Genomic DNA, 26242 nt, shown 5'->3' on the forward strand with positions numbered 1-26242 from the left:
CCCTAGGAACGGAGGACTCTTTGTCCTCCATCGGTAGCAGAATTACTTTGTGGACAGGGCGTTTTATGGTGCCGCGAGACGTACGGATCTCAACGACTCGAATGCGATCGTCGGCTCCTGGAAAGGCAGAAACAATTCTGCCGAGCCGCTATTCGTTCGGTGGTAGATTGTCCTCCTTGACAACTACCATATCGTCGGCTTGTAGGTTCCTGGTCGGAAATTGCCATTTGCTTCGTTTATGGAGTTCTTTGAGATACTCCTCTTTCCACCGTGCACTAAACTGCTGATGTTGTGCCTTGAGGTGTTGCCATCGATTTATTATCGACTTTGCTTCGCCCTTTATCTCGGGCGAATCAGGGTCGCCTGTTTGGTGCACCTGGGTCGTGAAGGATGCGACCCGTTTCGGCTTACCCTTGGAAATCGGCCCCGTTAGCACCCACCCGAAAATAGTTTCTTGGCCCAGGAGCGAGCCGCAAATATTTTGTCGGGTGCCATCCATCATTATGGATGGTAGAATGTCAGCCCCGATCAGTACATCAATTTGAGAGCTCTCAAAAAAGGTAGGATCTGCCCAGCGGAGTGCGGGCAGGTCCTTCAAAGAATTCCGAGGGATCGGATAGGAGGGCAGTTTGCCTGAGAGCTCCGGAAGGACGTACGCTTCAGTGTCTAACTGTAGACCTGGCTTAGTAGGAGCGCGAATCCCGAAGTGACACAGCTTCGAGGATTTCGCGGAGACCGACTGATTTAACCCGGAGACTTGGGTCTGGGTGTTGCGGAATGGCAACTTGATGAGGTTGAACAAGCGTTCTGAAATGAACGTCGCCTCGGATCCCGAGTCGATTAAGGCTCGGGCTCGGTAGTTCGTCCCCAAATGGCACACGTCAATCATCGCTGTGCTCAGTAGGACGGCTGAAGTGCCGGACGCGAAGAAAGTTTGCACCGCTGAGGTGCTTGCCGATGCATTTCTGCTAGAGGGTCTCGGAAGTTGCTGTGTAGGGGGCGAGGTTGAGGAACTCGCATTTTCGGAATTTGGGGGGCTGCGATGCAGCAGCGTATGGTGCCTGCCCTTACATGTAAAGCAGCTGTGTGTGCTTGTGCAGTCACGTAGCTGGTGACCTCTGGCAAAACAATTCAGACATAGCTGCTTCTTTTTTATATATCCGGAGCGCGAGTCAACAGACATTTGAAGAAAACGCGGGCACAATCGTACCGGATGGTTCTCCTTAGAACATAAGTCACACCCTTTCTGTTTGGTGCTGACCTTTGTCTCGAAGGATTGAATCCTTTTTGGAACCGCCTGAGTCGGTTTCATATCTTCGATGGCTTCCAATGTCCGATACCTTTCGCTCAGGAAGGCATTCATTTCTTCCCAAGCTGGGATCTCGGATTTGGCAGTTAGCGACTGTTCCCATAAGGACAGGGTCTGCTTGGGCAGTTTGCTCGCGCAAAGGAAAACCAAGAGACAATCCCAGTTTTCTGTGGATACCTGGGAATGCGCCAGTGCTGTTAAACACCCCTGAATCGTGGATTGTAGCTCTTTTAAAGCATGACCAGATTCTTGCGAAATTGAACTCAAGTTAAAAAGAAGCTTGAGCTGGCTGTTGACTAAAAGTCGCTTATTTTGGAACCGATCTCGAAGCGCCTCCCAAGCCGAAGCAAAACCATCATTCGTGAGAGGAGATTTCGCCACGATGGCTTTTGCTTCGCCACTTGTTTTGGTAAGGAGGTGGAATAGCTTCTCGACCGGAGTCAACCTGGGGTTGTTTACGTAAATTGCCGTGAATAGGTCCCGGAAAGTGGGCCATCGGAGGTAGTCGCCATCGAAGACTTCCGTGTCGCATGGAGGTAAGCGGCAGCCGGACGCAATTAGCGGCTGAGAGGGTGCTTGCGCGACTTGAGGCGTTGCTCTGTCGATTGTTTCGCCAATTTGTGCTGCACATGGCTCGTATACTGAGTAGCAGTAGTCATATTTGGCCTGGAGAATAGGCACTGTGTCGAGGGATCCTTCTTGGGCCATTAGGTCAGAGCATGTTTCGTACTCTCTTTCCACTTTGTCCCATAAGGCTCGCACCTGTTGCAGACGGACTTGTAACGTGTGTAGGGACGGAGAGGCTTGATCAGGAGTGTTGATCTTCGCTTCGAAAAGGCTTACGCGATCGCTGACGGCGATGAATTTATGCAACGCTGCGTTTGCGGGCGTCGGCTGCTCAGAGGATGCCATTCTCTTTGTGGTAGAGCGTGTGACGCGGAGGAAATCAATCCCGACAGCGGAGGGACTCTCGGATTTTCTCGATAGAGAAGACTCACTAGACGCTCGCGTCACTGGTCGGGAAATGACCAACCTAGGAGTTGTCTTCGAACTGGTCGATGGCACAACCTTTGGTTTCGGAGTGGGAGTCGCGGTTTTGACCCTGGGACTAACGGACTTGGGTGCTGGCCTACCGCGAGTGGATAGCGGAGATTGCGGTTTGAACTTTTGTTCTTTTCCAGGTGCGGGTGTCTTTTTCTTGTCTCCCTCTAGGGGCATGCTCAGCTATGCCCTAGGAGAAGGAAGTCAAGAAGGCCTGCACGCCGCAAAAAATGTGGAATTGAAAAGGAACCAGACCCAGAGGGCATCCAAATCTGGATGGACAAAGGATCCCGTCGGAATTCGGGAGAAAGTTGCAATTGGGATCTGGAGATTGGAGCACGAAGGAAAAAAAATCCCAATTTTTGTGAAATAAGGCCCCAATAGATCTTAAATCAACTGGAAAAAAGCTTAAATGAAGTACAATATAGCTAAAATTCAGTTTATTGCAATTTCTGAAAAAATAGCTAAAAAAATAGCTACCAGCTGGAGTCTGGATAATAGCCAAGAATTTATAAAAATCGCTACCGACTGGAAATTCCGAAAAAGAATAGCTAATATAGAAAATAGCTATAAACTGGAATTTATAAAAAATAGCTACCGGATTTCATATAGCTAAAACTCAGTGTGAAAAAAATAGCTAGGAGGATTCACAAAAAGCAACAGCTAGAGTGAAGTCCACAAGCAGATATAGCTATATTGGAGTCTAGAAAAAACAGTAGCTCAAATTTATAAAAAAGACTATAAATTGTAATTTCTGGAAAAATAGCTAAAAAATAGCTACCAGCTGGAGTCTGGATAATAGCCAAGGATTTATAAAAATCGCTACCGACTGGAAATCCCGAAAAAGAATAGCTAATATAGAAAATAGCTATAAACTTGAATTTATAAAAAATAGCTACCGGATTTCATATAGCTAAAACTCAGTGTGAAAAAATAGCTAGGAGGATTCACAAAAAGCAACAGCTAGAGTGAAGTCCACAAGAAGATATAGCTATATTGGAGTCTAGAAAAAACAGTAGCTCAAATTTATAAAAAGACTATAAATTGCAATTTCTGGAAAAATAGCTAAAAAATAGCTACCAGCTGGAGTCTGGATAATAGCCAAGGATTTATAAAAAATCGCTACCGACTGCAAATCCCGAAAAAGAATAGCTAATATATAGAAAATAGCTATAAACTTGAATTTATAAAAAAAATAGCTACCGGCTGGAGTCTGGAAAATAGCCAAGGATTTATAAAAAATCGCTATCGACTGGAAATCCCGAAAAACAATAGCTAATATATGGAAAATAGCTAGAAAATTCAAGTTTAAATTTATAAAAATAGCTACCGGATTTAGGACCACAATTTTATTATTTTTATTTTGGGAACCAGAAATGGGAGCCAGAAATAGCTTGTAAAAAAAATTATTATTTGGGTTAAATAATTATTAAATAATAATCAATAATAATAATAATTAAAACAATCGTTTCTTTCCCTTTTTTTTTTTTTTATTAAATTATTTATTTTTAAATTTTATCGTCGGACTTATTTATTTTATTTTATGTCTCGACAATAGGGTATTCTCTCGTCGCTATGCGCTGGTTTTTTTTGGTCAGGGCAATAACGAACAAAGAGGAGACGAAAGAACTTGCACTTGGCAAGTCTGTGTAAGTCGCGACTGTGTGTATGTGAATATCGTTGGAATCTATGTATGACAATGGATATGTCGTAATGTATGTATATGGCTATGTATATTTGTGTGTATGTGAAATTTTTGGTGATTATATGTATGTGTATATTTAATTGAATTTAATTAAATTTGTATATTGTATTGTATTGTTGTATTTGTATTGGGTTGTATATTTTATTGAGGCACAAAAAAAAACAGCAGTTTAGCAGCGGACGATAACAGTGAATTTTGGACAGTGTATATATATATATATGTACATGCGCTTGGATATCAGCGGAGCACCGTGAGACGAATTAGGGGGCCGGTATTGGCAAAGTGCTTGTTTATGCACTTAAAAAAAAAGTAATCACGGTGGCTGGGCGCATGTACTTGTCGCAGCGTTGGCATTTTCTTGCTCCTGATCTTCCATATTAGCAAATAAACCTTTCGAGTGAAGCGAATTCCAACCGGCGTGCGCGACTGTCTGTATGCAACTGATCGTATTTTCTACGCATCGATCTATCCTTTACACACGCTAGCTGGACTACACTTGGCGACAGCGCGACAACGCTGTCGCCTCACTCGTAACGGTACTTTGGCGCCAGTCATATTCTACGTTGTAGTCAAATTCTAAGAATGTCCTCACAATATACCAAACTTATTGCGCAGCTGCGTCTGGCAAGCACAGTGGTCAAACCATGCTAATAATATGACAGACACGTACAGTGGTCAAAATACATTCGTAATGCGACACGGCCTTCCTGACATAATACACGTCCTCGTGTGTTGTCTTAAATCTACCACATAAGTGATAACACTTCAGGATTCAAAGACTCCCTGGATATTTCAAAGAATTATTTCCATTCAATCCTTTTCTGATTCAAATTAGTTTCAACTTTAGTCTTATCATAACATGACTAAATTACTTAAATTTTCGTAACACAACTCAAATTTAACAAATCATACCACTCGTGTAATTCCTTTAACACATTTTTCTCTTAATCTTTCAAATCAAACATATTTTGTAGTTCCTTTTACAAATAATTAACTTATCTTTTGTGTAGTTCCTTTTACACATAATAAACCTATCTTTAGTGTAGTTCCTTTTACACATAATTAACTTGTATTTTGTGTAGTTCCTTTTACACAAACTGAACTTATATTTTGTGTAGTTCCTTTTACACAAACTGAACTTATATTTTGTGTAGTTCCTTTTACACAAACGACCCCCGCCATAACAAGTCTCTTCTGCTATGGTGCGGTCTTCAGTTTCTCTATTATGTCACACTGTCAGGCTCTTGCTGCACTCCTTGCAACGATCTCACGCATCCTCATGCGTCATGGTCTCTCCGGACCCTCATAGCTGTAGCCTTGTGAATAATTAACTCAGAGTATATGGTCTCTACGAGTGCCTCAGTCGGCGATCTCTCGCAGTGGTCTCTACGAGTGCCTCAGTCGGCGATCTCTCACATTGATCTCTACGAGTGCCTCAGTCGGCGATCTCTCGCATTGGTCTGCGTCTACCTCAACAGGCATCGACCATAACTTTTCGTGGGCCTACTATACGTTCTCTTGCTTGTCAAAGATCTCAACACATATCGGTCACCATCAAGCTTTTCCGCCATTACATATGGCCCCAAACCTTGGGTTTAGCTTTGTTTGATGCCACATTGAATCTTATTTCTTATATTGAATCTGATTTATTTATAAAATTAAAATTACAAATCTTTACGTAGCTAGAATTTGCATCGTGCATGTCACGAAGCCGTTACCTATACCACTCATAAGCACAGCACTACTAATTCATCCTTCCATGAACACATCCGCTAATCCCTCTTTCAATAAGGAATCAAAAAAGTATGGAACGGACTCACCGGTTGAACTTCACAATATTCCTGATGTTGGAGCTACAGTACAGATGTCAACACGTTTCTCGGTTACTTGGTCGTTTCCTCGTGATCGTCCTTTTTGACAGGCGGATGCGAAGTGCCCAAACTCGTCGCATTTGAAACATTTGACTGTTGATCCCTGCGTTGAACTTCCGTTGTGACTTTGATTTTGTGACCTCTGCCGAGCACGACATTCAGCGTATTTATGTCCAGTCTTTCCACAATAATTGCATTCCACTTGAGAGAGATACTTAGACTTTTTACGCTCCGGGTCTGTTGTAGATGCGTCGTCATCAAGGTTCCGTTTTTTAAAAGTGTGCGCTTGTAGTTGTTGTTGCATGTCATTTCGAGTTTTAATATTGTTTGTAAAAACCCAGCGCGACAATTTGTCATCAATTTGTGCCATGTGAGCCAGATTAAGTGAAACCGCAATTTCCTCCAGATCAATAGATTTAAATTTGGACATAAGTAAGGTGACGATTCGGCTTCCATGTTCGGTGTAACTTTCTCCAGATTTTGGTCGCCCGCTCAAAATTTTCATCAGTGTGCCTGCAGACGTTTCGATGCCAATGAAGCGTTGAACGAAGAGTTCTTTAAATTGTGGCCATGTGATGCCAGCAAAGCATATTTGGGACAGCCATTGTGATGCACTTCCCTCTAGCGCCTTACTTAAAGTTATCATCAGGCTGCTACCTTCGGGCATTTTATCAGCAAAAATAAGATCCACTGTTGTACACCAAGCGGAGGCATCTGCACCAGCTCCCTCAGGATGAAACTTTGGGAGAGTTATATGTTTTCCCTTTTCATCAGTTGCCGATGCCTTTGGTGTCTGCATATTTTTGATGATCTCCAATAGGTTGTTGTTTTGCACTTGTAAAGCTGCCAGGTATGCATCGGTGATATTTGTAGGCAAAGCAGATCCCACTTCTGATGTCGCAGCGTTGGCATTTTCTTGCTCCTGATCTTCCATATTAGCAAATAAACCTTTCGAGTGAAGCGAATTCCAACCGGCGTGCGCGACTGTCTGTATGCAACTGATCGTATTTTCTACGCATCGATCTATCCTTTACACACGCTAGCTGGACTACACTTGGCGACAGCGCGACAACGCTGTCGCCTCACTCGTAACGGTACTTTGGCGCCAGTCATATTCTACGTTGTAGTCAAATTCTAAGAATGTCCTCACAATATACCAAACTTATTGCGCAGCTGCGTCTGGCAAGCACAGTGGTCAAACCATGCTAATAATATGACAGACACGTACAGTGGTCAAAATACATTCGTAATGCGACATACTTATATATTTTCACTTTTCACTTGATACGGATGGACGGAAAGAATAAACGCCGTTGGAAAAAACGAAAATGGCGACCACGGACGGAATAGGATTTAAAGCCGTACTTATCTTGAATTTTCCGCAAGGAGCGCTGGCAGGATCAGAGCTCATCCGGCTCGAAGGACCATGAAATGGAGTGGGCGGAAAATTGCCGTGGTTGTAGTTGCTGCGGCTGCTGCTGATTCTCCCTGAAATGAAACACTCGGGATCGACTTCACGAAAACTCCGTACTTTATTCGCGCACTTGTAACTTAAGACTACCTTAACACTAACAGTGGAAATACCGCGGGACCGCGGAGAGGTGAATACCTTGAGGAAAGGGAGGAGAGCGAGAGGAGAGAAGGAGAGCGCGTGCAGCGGTGCTTGCGAGCCGTGGAGGAGCTTTGAGTGCAAGCATTGGCCGCTTACACTGCCGCTCAACTGTTTGCGCCCTTCCGGCGTGAACACTGGGTTTTTGGCGGGCTGTGTTGGCTTGGTTTCACGTAGGTGTGAGTGTGAAGATAGGTTTATTTAACCGGTTTTTGGTGATTTGGTTGCATTAGTGTTGTCGCGGATCGAATATTGTTATCGATAGGCTAGTTAGTATTTTGAGAAGTCCGAATGTGGAAGGATTTGTAAGCCCATATGTGTCTGGGCACATTGTTATTAGCCATTGTAAATTGCCGGGAAAATTTAGCTTTTCATTGTCGTGTAAAAGTTGGAGGACACACTGCGGTGAGCTATAAGTTAAGTTAGTTACAATTATGAAACATTGAATTCTTCCAGAATAAAACGTGTTCTACTACCACGGATTAGTCTGCCCTTTCTTTCGGGAATCAATGCGTGGAGTAGCCGTTCAAGGCAACTCCATTTGACGCACGACGACAATCTTTTATTCGCAGTCCTAGGGCGACTGCAGGGGCAACTTGCGCTGGAATGACGGTTTAGACGGCCAGCTATAGAGTTGCCGGAGCTGGAGTGACGGTTTAGACGGCCAGCCAGGATTTGTGTGAACGCAGCCAGCGCTACGTACCGGCAGAGGAGTCGCAGCCAGCGACAGTGGCGTCGCAGTCAGTGACATAGAGGGACGCAGCCAGCGTCGAACGCCGGTACGAACGAGTCGCAGCCAGCGCAAGAAGCGTCATTTGTGGAGACCGCAGCCAGCGGTCAGAAGGCGCAAGGAGCGCCAAGCATCCGTGGCCGCAGCCAGCTGCACGAAGCGTCAGAGACGCCATTTTGGACGCGCAGAGGCGCCGCCATTTAGGAGCTGGGGAAGATGCAGCATTCCCCCAGGAAGAGTGCCCGGCTGAACGGAGGGGAAGCCACCCCTATAACAACAGTGAGTCAGCAGCCAGCCAGTAGTGGAGCAGGAACTCGGACGCGGGTGAACACCACGGCGGCATCGATTCCTTGCCCGGCCACTACGGTGACTACAGTAGCTTCCCAACCTAGAAGTACTGCTGTCACAGCTGCGAGTTTAGTACCGGAGGTGAACCAGCCCCTCGTGTTGGAACTCATGGAGAGGATCGCAGCGTTGGAGAGGGAGCTGGAGAAGGCTAGATCAAAGGAAAGTGTGAGCACCGCCAATTGCGCGCCAATCGCAGTTGGCCCAAGCGCAGTTGGCGCCAACAGTGGAGCGTCGGGGCGGCCGCCATCTTGGAGCGGCCAGCCAATACCCACATCTAACGTAGAGGCCTTACATAACGGGGTCGGGTCGGTGCCATACAACGGTGACGGTGCGAGCGGTGCGGCCTGCACGCTGCCGCCATCTTCGAGTGGACCGCCATTGCTAACGACTAGCAACTATTTTGTGGAGCCACTGTGTGCAAAAGGCACTGCGCAGCCAGCGCATGGACTCGTGCTACCGGGCGTGAGCATCCACAATGCGGCAACAGCATCGCCACTTGTCGGATCCTACGCCGCGACGACGCCGAGTGGAATCCAGGGAGCATATGGGCCAAGGAAGCTTCCGGACTTGCCTATATTTGGAGGGCAGCCCGAGGAGTGGCCGATCTTCAGCTGTGCGTTCGTGGAGACGACCCGAGCGTACAACTGCACGGACCTGGAGAACAACCAGAGGTTGTTGAAGGCGCTGAAGGATGAAGCGCGCGAGGCAGTGAAGGCGCTACTGATTCATCCAGGGAATGTCAGCGCCGTGATGGAGCAGCTACGCTTTAGGTTCGGCCGACCGGAGCAGCTTATACGCAGCCAGCTCAACAACGTGCGAGAGGTGCAGCCAATCTCGGAGCACAATTTGGCGAAGATCATTCCCTTCGCAACCCGAGTGAGTAACCTCGCGGACTTCTTGCAGTCAGCGAAGGCGGAGCAACACCTGGGGAACCCAACCCTCATGGAGGAGCTTGTGGCCAAGCTGCCAACGAGCAAGCGAGTGGACTGGGCCAGGCATGCTGCAACGATTGCGCCCTTTCCCACTGTAGTCCACTTCAGCGCGTGGCTACAGGAGTACGCAAACGTGGTGTGCACGGTTTTGGACGTCGAGGGAAAGGAGCCGAGGCGTCGACTTCTACATGCAAGCGTCGACCATAATGAATGCGATCAACAGGATGATCGGCATGGAGGTTGTCCCATGTGTGGAGGACAGCATGGAATATTGAGCTGCAGGAAATTTATTGGAGCTTCGCCACAGGAAAGGTGGAGCAATGTGAAGAGGCATCGGCTCTGCTTCAATTGCCTGCGAAGCGGGCACACGGTTAGATCCTGCTATACGCAAGGTGAGTGCCAGATTAATGGATGCCGAAGGGAGCATCACCGTCTGCTACATGGTGCGGACGAGGAGCGAAGGCCGCTGCAGCGAGGTGGCTTCAGACGCCACGAAGGGAACCAGCAGCCAGCAGTTTCCAGACGCAGCCCGGCCAGGAGGCCTTCGCTACGAGATGGTCACAGGGACCAGGAGAGGAACCGGCAGCCAGCCGTTCCCAGCAACAGCCTGGAACCAGGAGCTCCTCGTGAAGCGGGAGCGCCCATGCAGAGGAATTTGAGCTGCGTTGACGCCGAAGGAGGCCATCTACTGTTCCGTATACTGCCGGTTACGCTGTACGGAGCGGGGCGAAAGGTGGATACGTATGCGCTCCTAGATGAGGGATCCTCCGTCACGATGATCGATGACGAACTTCGAAGGGATCTTGGAGTGCAAGGAGAGCGTCGGCAGCTAAATATCCGATGGTTTGGAGGTAAGTCAACCAGAGAGCCTACCAACGTGGTGAGTCTGAAGATAAGTGGAGTTGGAAAGCCCACTCGCCATGTATTGAGAAACGTTTATGCCGTTTCGAGTTTGAGTTTGCCGATGCAGACATTGAGCCGACGAGATGTCCAGGGCGTGCACAGGGATGCGCGTCTGCCGATGAAGCCTTACAGCAACGTGGTGCCGAAGCTGCTCATCGGTCTGGATCACGGACATCTGGGGTTGCCACTTAGGACGAGGCGGTTCGCTCGAGAAGGACCGTATGCGGCCGCAACCGAGCTGGGCTGGGTTGTGTTTGGGCCTGTAAGTGGGCAACCGACCACGCCGTCACCGAGGTCCTGCCTACTTGCCGTGTCAGTGGATGACGCGATGGAGAAGATGGTGGAGGACTATTTCGACATGGAGAACTTTGGAGTGAAGACCGCGCCGCCGGTCGCAGCCAGCGACGATGTCCGGGCCCAAAAGATACTCGAAGACACCACGGTGAAAGTGGGGCGTCGCTACCAGACGGAATTACTCTGGAAGGACGACCACGTTGTGCTGCCACCGAGCTATGAGATGGCGTACAGGAGGCTGGTCAACGTCGAGAAGAAGATGAAGCGCAACAAGCCGTTGGCGCAGGAATACGATCGGATCATAAAGGATTACGTGTCTAAAGGATACGCGAGGAGGCTGCAGCCGGAGGAGGTCGCGGTAAGGAGCGATTGCCTATGGTATTTGCCACATTTTGGTGTCGAAAACCCAAACAAGCCCGGCAAGGTACGGCTTGTGTTTGATGCTGCAGCCAAAGTTGGAGGAACCTCGCTAAACTCGGAGCTGGACAAAGGGCCTCAGCACTATAAGCCTTTGCCAGCTGTGCTCTTTCATTTCAGAGAGGGAGCCGTCGGAGTCTGCGGTGACATCAAGGAGATGTTCCACCAAGTGCTGATCCGACCCGAGGATAGATGTTCCCAACGATTCCTCTGGAGAGATGGCGACGACGAGAGAGATCCGGATGTCTATGAGATGAACGTAATGACGTTTGGAGCAGCCTGCTCGCCGAGCGCTGCGCATTACGTGAAGACTATGAATGCCCTGAAGTATCGGGATTCGGATCCGAGAGCGGTCAAGGCCATCACCGACTACCATTATGTCGATGACTATGTGGACAGTTTCGCTACAGAGAGCGAGGCTATCAGCGTATCTACCCGAGTGAAGGAGATACACAGGGATGCTGGATTCGAATTATGCCAGTTTTCATCCAGCTCACCCACCGTGGAGACGGCTTTAGGACCTGGTCGAGTCAAGAGCGTCGGATGGGGTGAGGCTGAAGAGAAGATCCTCGGAATGCGTTGGCAAGTAGCAACAGATGACTTCAGATTCAACGTGGAGTATCATCGAGTGCCAAGCAGCGTCCTGAGTGGAGACCGAGTCCCTACGAAGAGGGAATATTTGAGCCTGGTGATGTCTACGTTTGATCCCCTGGGATTCCTGTGCTGCCTCATGGTTACAGCGAAGCTGCTGCTGCGAGAGATTTGGAGGCAGAAGATCCAGTGGGACGAACCACTACCGGAGGAATTAAGCAAAGCCTTTGCGATTTGGCGCAAAGAGATGGACGCCGTGGGACAGTTCCGATGTCCGCGCCATTATTTTGGGCGTGGAGCAGTCCGGGCCGTAGAGTTGCACGTCTTCGTGGATGCTAGTCAGGCAGCATTCGCGGCGGTGGCCTATTGGAGGGTCACGTATGAGGACGACGACGTGCAGGTGAGCTTCGTGAGTGCGAAGACGAAGTGTGCCCCAATGAGAACGATGACGATCCCACGGCTGGAGCTACAGGCAGCAGTTCTTGGAACCAGGCTGATGAACACTGTCAAGGAGGAGCACAGTGTGGTCATCACGGACCTGGTGTTATGGACGGACTCTAAGACGGTGCTGAGATGGATCGGCAGCACCCACCGCCGGTATAAGCAGTTTGTTGGCAACCGAGTGGCGGAGATTTTGGAGTCGTCGAAGGTTTCCCAGTGGAGATGGGTGCCTACAACCGATAATGCGGCTGATGATGCGACGCGGTCGCAGAAAGGAGTCGACCTTAGCCAGGAATCAAGGTGGCTAAGAGGACCTGCATTTTTGAGGCAGCCAGCAGCCAGCTGGCCGGGGCCTGAGGAAGGAACTGAGCGTGTTCCAGATGCCCCTGTTGAAGAAGAGATGCCCAGTGAGTTTGCATTAGTTGTGGCAGACCAATTTGTTATTCCGTTTCAGAGATTCTCGAGCTTCAGTCGCCTGGTGAGGACCACAGCCTGGGTCCTACGGTTTGCGCGCTGGTGCCGCAAACAGCGAAACGAGCTCGAGGAATACGGCCTTACTGCAGCAGAATGTAAGGCCGCGGAGAACCTGTTGGTCAGACAGGCACAATTGGAGTCTTTCCCCGACGAGATGAGGTCGGCGGAAACTGGACAGGACGTCGGTAGATCGAGCGACATTCGAGGGTTGGTGCCCTACCTAGACGAGGACGGGATTCTGCGAGCTTACGGCAGAATTGATGCCGCACTGTGCATGCCGTACAGTGCGAGGAGGCCCGTATTACTGTCACACAGGCACAGTCTGACAGAGCTGATTGTGAGAGACTTCCACGCCAGGATGAAGCATCAAAATGTGGATGCTACGATTGCGGAGATCCGGACAAAGTTCTGGGTCACAAAGATGAGGCGTGTGATGCGGAGAGTCATCTCATCGTGCAACGAGTGCAAGTTGCAGCGAGCGCGGCCGATGTCGCCGATAATGGGACCCCATCCGGAAGACAGACTGGATGCGGGTGGATGGCCATTCAAATACACAGGACTGGACTACTTTGGGCCACTGCTGGTGACTGTGTCCCGTCACAAGGAGAAGCGTTGGGTCGCCTTGTTTACGTGTTTGACGACAAGGGCGATTCACCTGGAGCTGGCGCATGACCTGTCGACGGATTCCTGCATAATTGCGATCAGAAACTTCGTCTGTCGTAGAGGGCCAGTATATAGACTGCGAAGCGATGACGGCAAGAACTTCGTGGGAGCTGACAGGGAAGCCAGGCGCTTTGGTGACGTATTCGAGATGGAGAAGCTTCAGAGTGAGTTGTCAAGCAGAAGCATTGAATGGGTTTTTAATTGTCCAGCGAACCCGTCTGAGGGCGGAGTTTGGGAGCGCATGGTGCAGTGCGTCAAGAGAGTACTGCGTCATACCCTGAAGGAAGTTGCGCCGAGGGACCATGTATTGGAGAGTTTCCTGATTGAGGCGGAGAATATTGTAAACTCGCGTCCGCTCACCCACTTGCCTGTGGATGCGGACCAGGAGGCGCCGTTGACGCCAAACGATCTACTCAAGGGAGTAGCCAATCTGCCGGATACGCCTGGATTGGATGCGGAGCTGCCCAAGGAGGGTTCTACGAGGAAGCAGTGGAGGATTGCTCGCCTGCTACGAGACCGTTTCTGGAGGAGGTGGGTCATGGAGTACCTGCCTACGCTTGTGCGCCGCGAGAAGTGGTGCCGCCGAACGGAGCCCATCCACCAGGGTGATATGGTCTTCGTCTGTGATCCTGCCTTGGCCCGACGAGAGTGGCGCAAGGGCATCGTGGAGGAGATCTACAGCGGAGCTGATGGAGTCGTCAGACGCGCTAAGGTGCGCGTGAACGACAACGGCCTATCTAGGACAATGATGCGACCCGTCTCTAAACTTGCAGTTTTGGATTTGAGTGAAGCGGTTCTTCACGGGGTCGGGGATGTCGCGGATCGAATATTGTTATCGATAGGCTAGTTAGTATTTTGAGAAGTCCGAATGTGGAAGGATTTGTAAGCCCATATGTGTCTGGGCACATTGTTATTAGCCATTGTAAATTGCCGGGAAAATTTAGCTTTTCATTGTCGTGTAAAAGTTGGAGGACACACTGCGGTGAGCTATAAGTTAAGTTAGTTACAATTATGAAACATTGAATTCTTCCAGAATAAAACGTGTTCTACTACCACGGATTAGTCTGCCCTTTCTTTCGGTAATCAATGCGTGGAGTAGCCGTTCAAGGCAACTCCATTTGACGCACGACGACAAGTGTCGTTATATTGTGTGGGTAAGTTTATATGCATTTTGGCGGGAAAGAGATTTTGTGAAGCTGTGGGCTTGTCTGTGTGGGTGTGTGTCTTGGCTGTTATGTTTGTGTTTGTGTTTTGCGTTTGGGTAAGGGGTGAAGAGTTTTTGGCGGGCTGTGTTGGCTTGGTTTCACTTAGTTGTGAGTGTGATGAATTTATTTGAGCGGTTTTTGGTGCTTTGGTTGCATTAGTGTCATCGTCTTGTGTGGGTGTGTCTACATGTGTTTTGGTCGGAAGATTTTTCTGTATTGTTGCAGTTTTGTCTGTGTAGGTGAGAGGTTTGGTTATTCTAGCTGTTTTAGCTGCTTTCAATGTATTGAATGCACTGGCGTCATCTTCTTGTGTATGTGTGTCTACATGTGTTAGTGGCGAGGAAGTGCTAAAATTTTTGCTTATGGAAATGGGGAAAGGGCTATCGGCAGGCTGTTTTTTAGCAGTACTCCCGCATTTATCGACAAATAAAGGGTCTGGCAATATAGTATTTTTATTTTCATTTAATACAATATTTTCAAAATCGTAAGATTTCATGTCGGCATTTAATTGATATAGGCTTCTTCTTACTAAGGTGGTTTCATTTGCCGTTGGCGTGGTATCCAGCGATGAGACTCTAGCTGATGGCGGCGAGGATGAGCAGTTGCTATCGTCCGATGAGATGGATAAAACCGATGCCCATCCTCCGCTTTGGTTCACGTTCTGGCCGTCCATTAGTTGTTGTTGTTGCTGCTGGCTTCACTTTTAGCTACTGTTGCGCGCACGAGTTACCACTTTCAGTGTTCCCCTGCAGACTTCCCGTACTACGCCTATGCCATCAACCGGGACTCTGAGCAGCACCAACACACACAACTTACAGAAGTATGCGAGACAGGGACAGAGAGTTACCACTTTCAGTGTTCCCCTGCAGACTTCCCGTACTACGCCTATGCCATCAACCGGGACTCTGAGCAGCACCAACACACACAACTTACAGAAGTATGCGAGACAGGGACAGAGCGATCTACTTGCGGAACTATGTAGCAAAACACACACATATATATATAAGAGCTGCCTGTGAGCAGCACAATTATCACTATCAAAATATAGTCGTTTTGTTCATTTCAACCAACGAAGACGTGTTTAATTAGAACAGTTTAAACATTCCATAACCAATACTACTAGGAAACATAGTTACCCTAACCCACGACTGGTAACTGGCGCAGTCGGACTCGTCATTGGACTAGAAGAAGAGCCGAGGACGAAGACCCCACGCAATGCAGATTGGAATAATATTATTAGCAAAATGTATACAAGTTAAGTGCATCGCATAAGAACCAACTAGGTTCCCGAGTGAAACAGGCGCCTATGCCCACTCGCAACGATCAACAAAGGGCCACCTAGGCTCACGGATGAAACAGGCGCCTATGCCCATCCGCAACGAAATGTTCAATCAGCAAGTGTATTCGTTAGCCGTGTTCTATTTGTTCACACGCTATCCTCTATATGGCAGTGTGAGGTGCCGAATTCATATCGGTCGAATAGTTCGCTTACATTACAGTAGCTGATGTGAACATACATACAAAACGTACAAAAAAAATACATATATACAAACACACATATAATACATACATACACATATAAGCATGTATATCAATTCGGCAGTTCTGCGCGACGACTCCGGCGCCTACCTAGCGTCGACGATGTCGCCTGGCTGGCGTTGCGAGTCGCCACCGCCGACTCACGACTAACAGCTAAATACAGCTAAGCCGAGAAACGGTAAATGTCGTCCGATCACGGGTATTACACAACTACTACCACAGGGTTTGTAACGGAAAAAATTAAAAAAAAAAAAAAAATATATATAATAAAAAATTTTGGCGCGACATCTATGGCGCCTAAGCCAGCGTCGTCTACGTCGCTGCCACAGACCACAGCTATGGTAAGGCAATATTAAAATTCTTTAGATCATTCAAGAGTTGTCCTCCAGTGAAGCAAGATCGTTGTGAAAATATCAATTTTGTATGCAAAAAACGCAAATCAAATATAAAAATATATAGTAACATTAATTGTGACACAAACATCTATACGCAAAAGACGTGAAAGTGACATTTGTAAATGCATTTAAGTGTTTACGCTAACAGTGAAACAAAGTGCACAAAGAAACTAAATCGTAAAATCGATACAAAATTCTTCGCCATTTATCACAACCAAACAACAAACCATATTACAATAAGTTAAAAATCAAAATATACCATATTCGTGAAAAGGTAATAGCAATCAGTGTACAAATATTCAGACAAAAATTAATAATTTTTTTATTTTAATAAAGATATACATTTACTCGTCACACACAAAAATATATATATATTATAAAAATAAGCACACGCATAAATCTATATATATATATATATATATATATATATATATAATCCCATATATATAAATCCCTAAATATACTCATATATATATATCCACATGTATACACATACATACATATAAATTTAACGCACATATATAGATACAAATATTATATTAAGCATAGTACACTAAACACATACACATTTATTTGAAAAACATATACATACACACATATATATCCACACACATACACATATATAATATTTCACTACATCCGCATTACGATATCTACTTTTATCAATCTCATATAGTAATACATGTCAGCTAAACAAGGAAGAACCATACCTTTAACGAGAAACCAAGTTAGGGCAGCAGAAAGAGAAAGAGCAATTAGAAACTTGCAACTTACAGAACAAGAGGAAGAAGAAAACAATTTATCCCTAATAAACCAAACCACTATGACACAAAGAACCAATAGAGACGTGATGGACGAACTACAAATACCCGACGCAATAAAACTATTACCCACTTATGACGGAGACAAAGAATTACTAAACAAATTCATTACAAGTGTAGAACGAGTATTGAAGTTGATCACGAATATAGACAAGACAGCATATGGGGAAGTACTATTAGGAGTAATTAGAGACAAAGTTATTGGACATGCAGACAAAATATTAATTCGAGAGAGAGTGCCGTTAAACTGGGATGACATTAAACAAGCCTTAACGGATAATTTTGGGGAATCGAGAAGCGAGGAAAATTTAATGGATGATCTCCGCGAGATTCCTTATAAAAAACTAGCTATTAAGAATCTATATCAGGAGATTGCAGGAATAAGAGTCGCAATGTTAGAAGTTTTAGAGAGAGATGAAACTAATATTGAAATAAGAAAAATAAAAGAAAGTTCGTATGAAAAAACTTACATACAAAAATTCATCGCAGGCTTAAAGAATCCATTGAGATGGACAGTAAAGGCACAAAACCCTAAGACTCTCAGACAGGCTAACGAAATAGCAAAGGAGTTGAGAGATGACTACATAAGAGACAGAAATAGAGATGAGTACCACAACCCTGGAGGACGGGGACGTGGACGAGGACAATATAATAATAGTTATAGATATAATTCAGAACAACAACAATACAATAACACAACTAATAACGATGAACAACGAAACAATAATTACAAGAGAGGACGGGACAGGTCAAATGACGATAGTAATAGTAACAGAGGACAACACCAAAAGAGAGGAAGGTTTTCAGGTTCTTTGGACAGAGGACGGAATTATCAAGGATCAACTAGATCTGGAAATGGTACTAATTCTGACAGGAGCCAACAATCTGGCAGTAGTGGACACAACAATATGTTTCACACAGAAGCTAGCAACACTAATCAAACTGAAAATTTTTCAGTAAATGCCTCGGAACCACAGACTATACCGAACAATCAAGATTCGGAAAGGAACTCCTTTATGTCCAGATAAATTCACCATTTGGTAGACAGGTGAGATTCTTGATTGATACGGGATCCACTATATCTATAATTAGCCCCGAATTCGTTCAGAAAGGTACTCAACAATCACTTAGAAACCCAGTACAAATTCGAACAGTACTGAATACACACGATATTCATAATAGAATTACGTATAAGATTTTTAATGAATTTAAACAAGAGGGAGACTTTACATTTCTTATATTTAAATTTCACCCATTTTTTGACGGAATATTAGGAATGGATTTCCTAACGAAAGTAGGAGCTAAAATCGATATTGAGGAAGAAAAGTTAGAAACGATAAACGCAACGATTAAGTTATTTAAAAAGGAGAAGAAATCACAATCGTCGACGTTAATACAGGGTCAAACAAAAACCTTGACAGAAATACCAGTGATAAATAAAGAAGGAGATATATACATAAACGAAATATATATACAAGACGGATTGTCCATTACGGAAGGAATTTATAGAGCAAAAAACTACAAGGCAAAAGTCGAAATAATTAACGCATCCGAACAAGATTTGACAATCACAATTAATAAACCAATAGTTGCACAGCGGTATGACAGTGAAAACTTCTGTGAGTTTTTATTTATAAATGAGATAACTGAAAAGGAAATAAATACAGAAAAAGCAACCAAGTTAAAATTAAGAATAGAACACCTAAATAAAGAAGAAAAATTCGCGGTGATAAAACTATGCAAACAATATAGGAATTTATTTTACCAAAAAGGGGACAAATTAACAGTAACAAAGGGCGCCAACCATACAATAAAACTAACGGACGAAAACCCAATTTATGTAAGACCCTTTAGATATTCGCTGAAAGAAAATCAAGAAATCAAAAGACAGATTACAGACCTATTAGACCAGGATATTATAAAAAATAGTTATTCACCATGGAGTGCACCTGTATGGCTAGTGCCTAAAAAGGAAGACGCTTCCGGAGAAAGAAAATTTAGATTAGTTGTAGACTTCAGAAAAATCAATGAGAAAACTATTAAGGATAAGTATCCCTTACCACTTATCAGTGAGGTATTAGATTCTTTAGGCAAAGCTAAATACTTTTCTTCATTAGACTTAAAGAGCGGGTATCACCAGATAAAAATGAACCCGGAAGATATCCCAAAAACAGCGTTCACAGCGGTAGGGGGGCACTATGAGTTTATAAGAATGCCTTTCGGACTAACCAATGCCCCAGCCACCTTCCAAAGATTCATGAACAAGTTATTAGGCGAAATCATAGGAAAAAGTTGCTTAGTATATATGGACGATATCATCGTTTATTCAGCATCGTTGCAGCAACATATGCAGGATTTAAAAGTTGTGTTCAATAAATTAAAATCAGCTAATCTTAAAATACAACAAGATAAATCAGAGTTTTTAAAGAAAGAGTTAGAATTCTTGGGACACATAGTGACACCCGAGGGTACAAAACCTAATCCAAAAAAAATAGAGGCAATACAAAATTTTGTCTTACCGACAACTAGGAGACAAATAAAATCATTTATAGGGCTGTTGAGTTACTATAGGAAATTTATAAAAGACTTAGCAAAAATAATAAAACCTTTGACTGTACAACTAAAAAAAAACAAAGCGGTGGAGATAACCCAAGAATTTAGAGAAGCTTTTCAGTACGCAAAAACATTACTATGCAACGACCCGATTTTACAATATCCAGATTATGACAAACCGTTCTTACTAACGACAGACGCTAGTAACTACGCACTAGGAGCAGTGTTGTCACAAGGAAAAGTAGGAAATGACAAACCAGTAGCATATGCAAGTCGGACGCTAAATAGGGCTGAAGTTAATTATTCCGCTTCAGAAAAAGAAATGCTAGCCATAGTCTGGGCGGTTAAACAATTTCGACAATACTTATACGGGACAAAGTTTACGATTTATACAGATCACCAGCCCTTAATTTATTTAAATAATATAAAAAATAACGCTAAACTAATAAGGTGGAGACTACAGTTAACGGAGTACGAATATGATATCGTTTATAAGAAAGGCAAATTTAATACTAACGCAGATGCATTAAGTAGAATGCAAGTCGAAACATTTGTAAATGAAAGTGAGTCAGTAGAAGCAGTCAACGGGGATGACCCTGGGGATTCAGGAGAAATCGCGAAAATAACGGAAAAACCAATAAACGATTTTAAGATGCAATTAATTTTGAAAATAGGAGAAATTGTAGACAAGATAACTGAAACACCTTTTAAAAACAAAATAAGGATAACATTCGTACAGCCACAATATACGGACGACAATATATTAAAAATACTTAAGGACACCTTAAAATCAGGAAGGCTTTGTGCGATTATGACAAGCAACGATATATTCAACAGAATATTTATGATATATAAGGATTACTTTAAAAAAAAGGGTTGTAAAATTATTCGTGCGACACTGTTCCTCAAAGAGGTGTTAAACCCTGAAGAACAAAATTCCATATTAATACAAGATCACGAAAATAGTAATCACAGGGGAATAGATGAGACCATATTGCATGTAAGAAGATTGTATTATTTCCCAAGAGTAAAAGAAGTTGTAACAAAAATAATTAATAATTGTGACATTTGTCAGACTATGAAATACGACAGAAACCCTCAGAAACTTAAATTTCAAGTACCTCAAATACCAGCATTACCGCTACAGATAGTTCACATAGATTTGTATTTTATTAACAGCGCAATTATGTTAACAATCATAGACAAGTTTTCTAAGTTTGCAGCAGCATACACAATCCAGAATAGAAATACCATTACTATTATTACGGAATTGAAAAAATTCGTTTTAAATTATGGGATACCTCAACTAATTATTTGTGATCAGGGGGCAGAATTTAACTCTAAACTATTCAAAGATTTTTGTAAACAATATAACATGCAACTTCATTTTACTTCATTCCAGCAGTCTAGTAGTAATTCCACAGTAGAAAGACTACATTCCACTCTGACGGAAACGTACAGAATAATTTACAAAGTAAAAAAAGACCATAAAATAAACTGTGACCACGAAGAAATACTAACCGAAACCTTAATAACCTACAACAATGCAATACATTCGGCAACAAAATTGACACCATTCGAATTATTTACAGGAAAGACCCATGTATTCAATAGAACAGTAGAGTATTCAGATCAACACGATTATTTACAGAAACTTAACGAATTTAAGACAAAATTATACACCCAAGTTCAAACAGAAATGACAGCAAAGGCCATAGAGAGAAATCAGAAACAGAATGAAACAAGGACAGACCCACTACCACTAACAGCAGAAGATATAGTATTTAGAAAAGAAAATAGAAGAAATAAGATAACGCCAAGATTTTCTAAGCATATAGTTAGAACAGACCACGGAATAACTTTTGAAACAAAAAAAGGACAAAAAGTTCATAAAGAAAAAATAAAAAGAAAATTTAAAGATAGACAAACAGTTTAGAACAAAAATAAAATAAATAAAATAAAGATATAAAATACAAACAAAATAATAATAAATAAAAAAAAAAAAAAAAAAAAAAAAAAAAACACATCACCCTGTTGCAAGAAGCAAATAGAACACACAACACGATAAGCATTATTAATGTAAATAATAATAATATTTATTACAAAAACACACACGAACACATATACATATAAGCACTACAATATTAATGTTAATTATAAGTACACTAGCTACACCGCAAGTCGTTCCGTCAAGCATTCCATCTCGCTGGCCGTCACGACATTCTAGGGAGGGAGGAGTTACCACTTTCAGTGTTCCCCTGCAGACTTCCCGTACTACGCCTATGCCATCAACCGGGACTCTGAGCAGCACCAACACACACAACTTACAGAAGTATGCGAGACAGGGACAGAGAGTTACCACTTTCAGTGTTCCCCTGCAGACTTCCCGTACTACGCCTATGCCATCAACCGGGACTCTGAGCAGCACCAACACACACAACTTACAGAAGTATGCGAGACAGGGACAGAGCGATCTACTTGCGGAACTATGTAGCAAAACACACACATATATATATAAGAGCTGCCTGTGAGCAGCACAATTATCACTATCAAAATATAGTCGTTTTGTTCATTTCAACCAACGAAGACGTGTTTAATTAGAACAGTTTAAACATTCCATAACCAATACTACTAGGAAACATAGTTACCCTAACCCACGACTGGTAACTCACGCCTCTGTCGGTTTTATAATCACAACTGACTTGAAAATTTTGGGCTAGGCGAGAAGGCAGGCTTTTTCGATAATCAAGGCACGTCGGAATATCGATATGCTATCAATTTCCCTGCAGCTCGTTATCGATATTTCGCGCCTTTTTTTTGGCGGGCTTATCGGCTATTATCTTTTTTGCCGCCAGCCTATCGCATATCGGGCAGAAATACTAGAAATGTTCAAGTTAGTATTTTTGTATTGTATTGAGGACCCATGCGGAAAGTAATATGCGGCGACTAGGTTCCCACCCCAACACCCTGGCGAGAAGGCTTATCCACCCCCGAGAAAAAGAAGGCTCTCCCATCGAGATTATTATAATTATTTTTTAATGAAAAAAAAAAAAAAATTTATATTGTTAAAGTAGTTTAAATTGTAATGTATAAGTAATGTATATATTGGTATGCCTATGCTGTAGATTCCAATTAATAAAATTTACAAAAAAAAAACTTTATATTTGACAGGAGCTGCTAGAGTTTACAAAATATAAAACAGGCCTTGTAATAAACGTCAAGTTCATATACATTGTCAGTAGAATATTTGGAGCTTCCAAATGCCAATCTACTGATTCTGGCACCATACCATACCTTTCAGGCCTTTGTGCTGTAATATAGAAGTAGCCCCGTGAAAACGCACTCAACTGTCGCTGTCGTATTTTAATTGAATTTAAGCGGAGAGCAGCTCTCGCTTTTTTTTCTAATCTTTCTTAATCTACTTTTTTTTCTTTTTCTTAATCTACTTTTTTTTCGGCAGATCGCTACCATGTCATCCGTAAATTGAGCTGGGGCGACTACTGTACTGTTTGGCTGTGCTGGGACTTGCAGGCAATGAGATATGTGGCAATTAAAATTTTCAAGTCGGCACCGCACTTTGCCAAGACGATAAGGGACGAAATAAAGATACTCAAGACGGTGCGCGAGACCGATCCATCGAATCCACGCCGTCGCAAAACCGTCCAGATGCTGGACGACTTCAAGATCACCGGCCTTAATGGCACCCATATTTGTATTGTGTTCGAGATGCTGGGTGACAATCTCCTGAAACTCATACGGAAGTCCCAATTACGCGGTATTCCACTGGCCAACGTCAAAGCTATTACCCGCCAGGTGCTGGAGGGTCTTGACTATCTTCACACGTGCTGCCAGATCATCCACACGGACATAAAGCCCGAGAATGTCTTCCTGTGCGTGGACGAGCCTCATGTGCGCTCACGCTCCGTGGAGAATACATCTTCGGCTACGAATGGACCGCATTCGGATCTAACCCTTTCAACACTTCCTCCGCCGCCGCAAGCAAAGCACAAGGCTAAACAGGATCCGGCGTTAGAGGAATGCAATGTCAACGTAAAGATCGCCACTCTGGGCAAATCTTGTTGGGTTAATAATCACTTGACTGAGGACATTCAAACGTGCCAATATCGGTCACTAGAAGTTATTATCGGTGTGGGCTATAACACCTCTGCGGATATCTGGAGCACTGCATGCATGGTATTCGAACTGGCCACCGGTGACTATCTTTTTGAGCCACACTCCGGCGAATCGTACACCCGCGACGAGGACCATTTGGCCCACATCATCGAGCTGCTGGGTCCAATACCGCGGTACATTTTTTTAAACGGCACCTATGCGGCGAAGTCGTTTACCCGTTCCTGCGAGCTACGAAATATCTCGGGCCTTAAGCCCTGGGGCCTAATGGACGTTCTTCTGGAGAAGTACGAGTGGTCGCAAAAGGATGCGGCGTCATTCGCTTCGTTCCTTAAGCCCATGCTCGAGCTCGATCCGAACAAGCGTGCCACCGCTGCGGAGTGTCTGCAGCACCCGTGGCTTAGATAAGATACGATGCAACCTGGTTGTTGGCTGCGTGCCACCCAGCCAGCAACAGCAGATGGAGGGGGAGCTCTAGCAGGAACCGGAACAGGAAAAGGAACAAGAGCAATAGCACTAAAAGGTGGATCACCGGCAGTAACAGCAGACGGAGAAGTTGGCAGGGGCTATATAGAATCTTCGGCATCGGTGGCTTCCATCTCATCAATTGCTTCCATATCGGCTGCAGCAATGGCGGCACTGAAGGACCGACCTTATTTGGTTGCACCCTTCGTAACCACAGCCTCAGCACCACCCACTCCACATTCCCCACGCATCCATTTCGACAAACACGGCCAGCACAGTGCCAGCTACACCTACACGTCGTCGCATCGCTCCCGAAAATGATTTGGACTTGGTTGAGGACTTGGGTGTGGCACTTGCTCAAATAGAGGACCCGCAGACACCCACCAAGAACAAATCGCATCGCTTTTTCTGGCGCAAGGCACTGCGACGTTTCTTCCAGCGTCGTAAGTGACGGCGTCGCCGGCAGGACTTGCCCCCGCTGGCATCGTCCCGCCCGTCGCTGTCGTCGTCGCAACCTGGCTGAGATGCATCTGCGCCTGCTGTGCAAGATCCACTGCGTGCAGCCCGCGTGGCCCTGCTTAGCTGCATCCGCTGGCGAACCCTGGCAACATACGCAACAACAACTTTTACTCCAGCAACCACCAAAGCATCAGCAGCCAGCATTACAGCAGTCTCCGTGATCCAGTTAACTCAATTGAATTGAAACTATAATATTGTATTACCGCCTAGACGAACACGTCCCCACGAATCCTGTACATAGGCTCGACAGTTCTCGATACCATTATTAATTTTTATTTAAAGCGACGCATAAGAGTGCGATGGTAGAGCATGAGCAAGTGCCGCATAGAAACCATATATATATATATATATTTACCCGAGATGCGAATCGGCAAATCTACATTTATAAGAGTACGTAGTTAAATGAAATGGAGTCGATCCATCGATGGGTGTCTCACACGCGCCATCGTCGATTCGATGGAATAGGGCAGTAGGGTAGGGCGTCTGAATTTTTATAAGCATATGTATATGTACATGGATGCAGAAACTTGAGCTGAACATAACAATAATGAGAACGTAGTTAATTAGTTTATCCTCGGCTTAGTGATCGACATGATCAATTTGAAATGGCATTAGTAACTCTTAAACACGTAACCTGAAATAGAAAAGCGAATGCTTTTCTATAACGTAACAACCACAAGTGAAAGTATCCTTAATTAAAGCATCCGCCTCAAAAAAATCGTATTGTTCAACATTAAATAGTAGAGCAAGCGCAAAATAATTTCAGCTTTATCAAATAGATAAATGTTCAAGACACAGACACACCAAATTTGGCACTTTATCAAGACTAGAGCCACACAAAATTTATTAAATTTGTCTGCCCTATCACGTATATATATCATAATTAAATGTTTGCAATACTCATATGTGAAAAAAAATATAATATAAGTTAGTATTTTTTTTTGTAAGCTTTAGATTATAGACAGAGACATGGAGTGGTAACATTATCGTCTTGCATGTTTTGTTTACATTAATAAATGGTAGTGATTTTACAAAAAACATTGAAATTTAGGACTAACATTGTGTAATTTATTTCTTTTCAGGTACCCCCGCCAGAATGACGGAAGCATCGAGTCGCTGAGGAGCCTAAGGAGTCATCACAGGAGAGTTTTTGTTGTGCGTTGGCTGTGGACTGTTGCGGCCGCTGGGAGTGGGCCACTTGCAACTAGTATGTCCGGCCGGAGTTGCAGGTGAATTGTTCTCGGTAGCAGCATCCCGCGCCGCCGTCATTGGTGAAGATCCGTTAT

The 26242-nt window shown here is 44.5% G+C and overlaps 1 protein-coding gene, 1 long non-coding RNA gene and 1 pseudogene across 2 annotated transcripts; all 3 read left to right on the forward strand.

The window, feature by feature from the left end:
* The first annotated feature begins 13164 nt into the window (after positions 1-13164).
* LOC117149978 lies at positions 13165-14402 on the forward strand. The gene is made up of 2 exons (XM_033316869.1): positions 13165-14310; positions 14362-14402. The coding sequence occupies exon 1, from the start codon at positions 13165-13167 to the stop codon at positions 14173-14175; it is 1011 nt and encodes a 336-aa protein (XP_033172760.1). The 3' UTR covers positions 14176-14310; positions 14362-14402.
* A 911-nt stretch (positions 14403-15313) lies between these two features.
* On the forward strand, positions 15314-16000 carry LOC117149975. Its single transcript, XR_004460637.1, has 2 exons — positions 15314-15353; positions 15657-16000. It is a non-coding gene; the product is annotated as an uncharacterized LOC117149975 (long non-coding RNA).
* Positions 16001-23133: 7133 nt separating this feature from the next.
* On the forward strand, positions 23134-25577 carry LOC117149979 (annotated as a pseudogene).
* Positions 25578-26242: the final 665 nt, after the last annotated feature.

The sequence above is a fragment of the Drosophila mauritiana genome, unplaced genomic scaffold (genome assembly GCF_004382145.1).
Source record: "Drosophila mauritiana strain mau12 unplaced genomic scaffold, ASM438214v1 Y_07, whole genome shotgun sequence".
Taxonomy (NCBI): Eukaryota; Metazoa; Arthropoda; class Insecta; order Diptera; family Drosophilidae; genus Drosophila; species Drosophila mauritiana.

What these genes read in the sequence shown, in the direction of transcription:
- LOC117149978 (XM_033316869.1), top strand. Translation starts at nt 13,165, where the DNA reads ATGGGACCCCATCCGGAAGACAGACTGGATGCGGGTGGATGGCCATTC.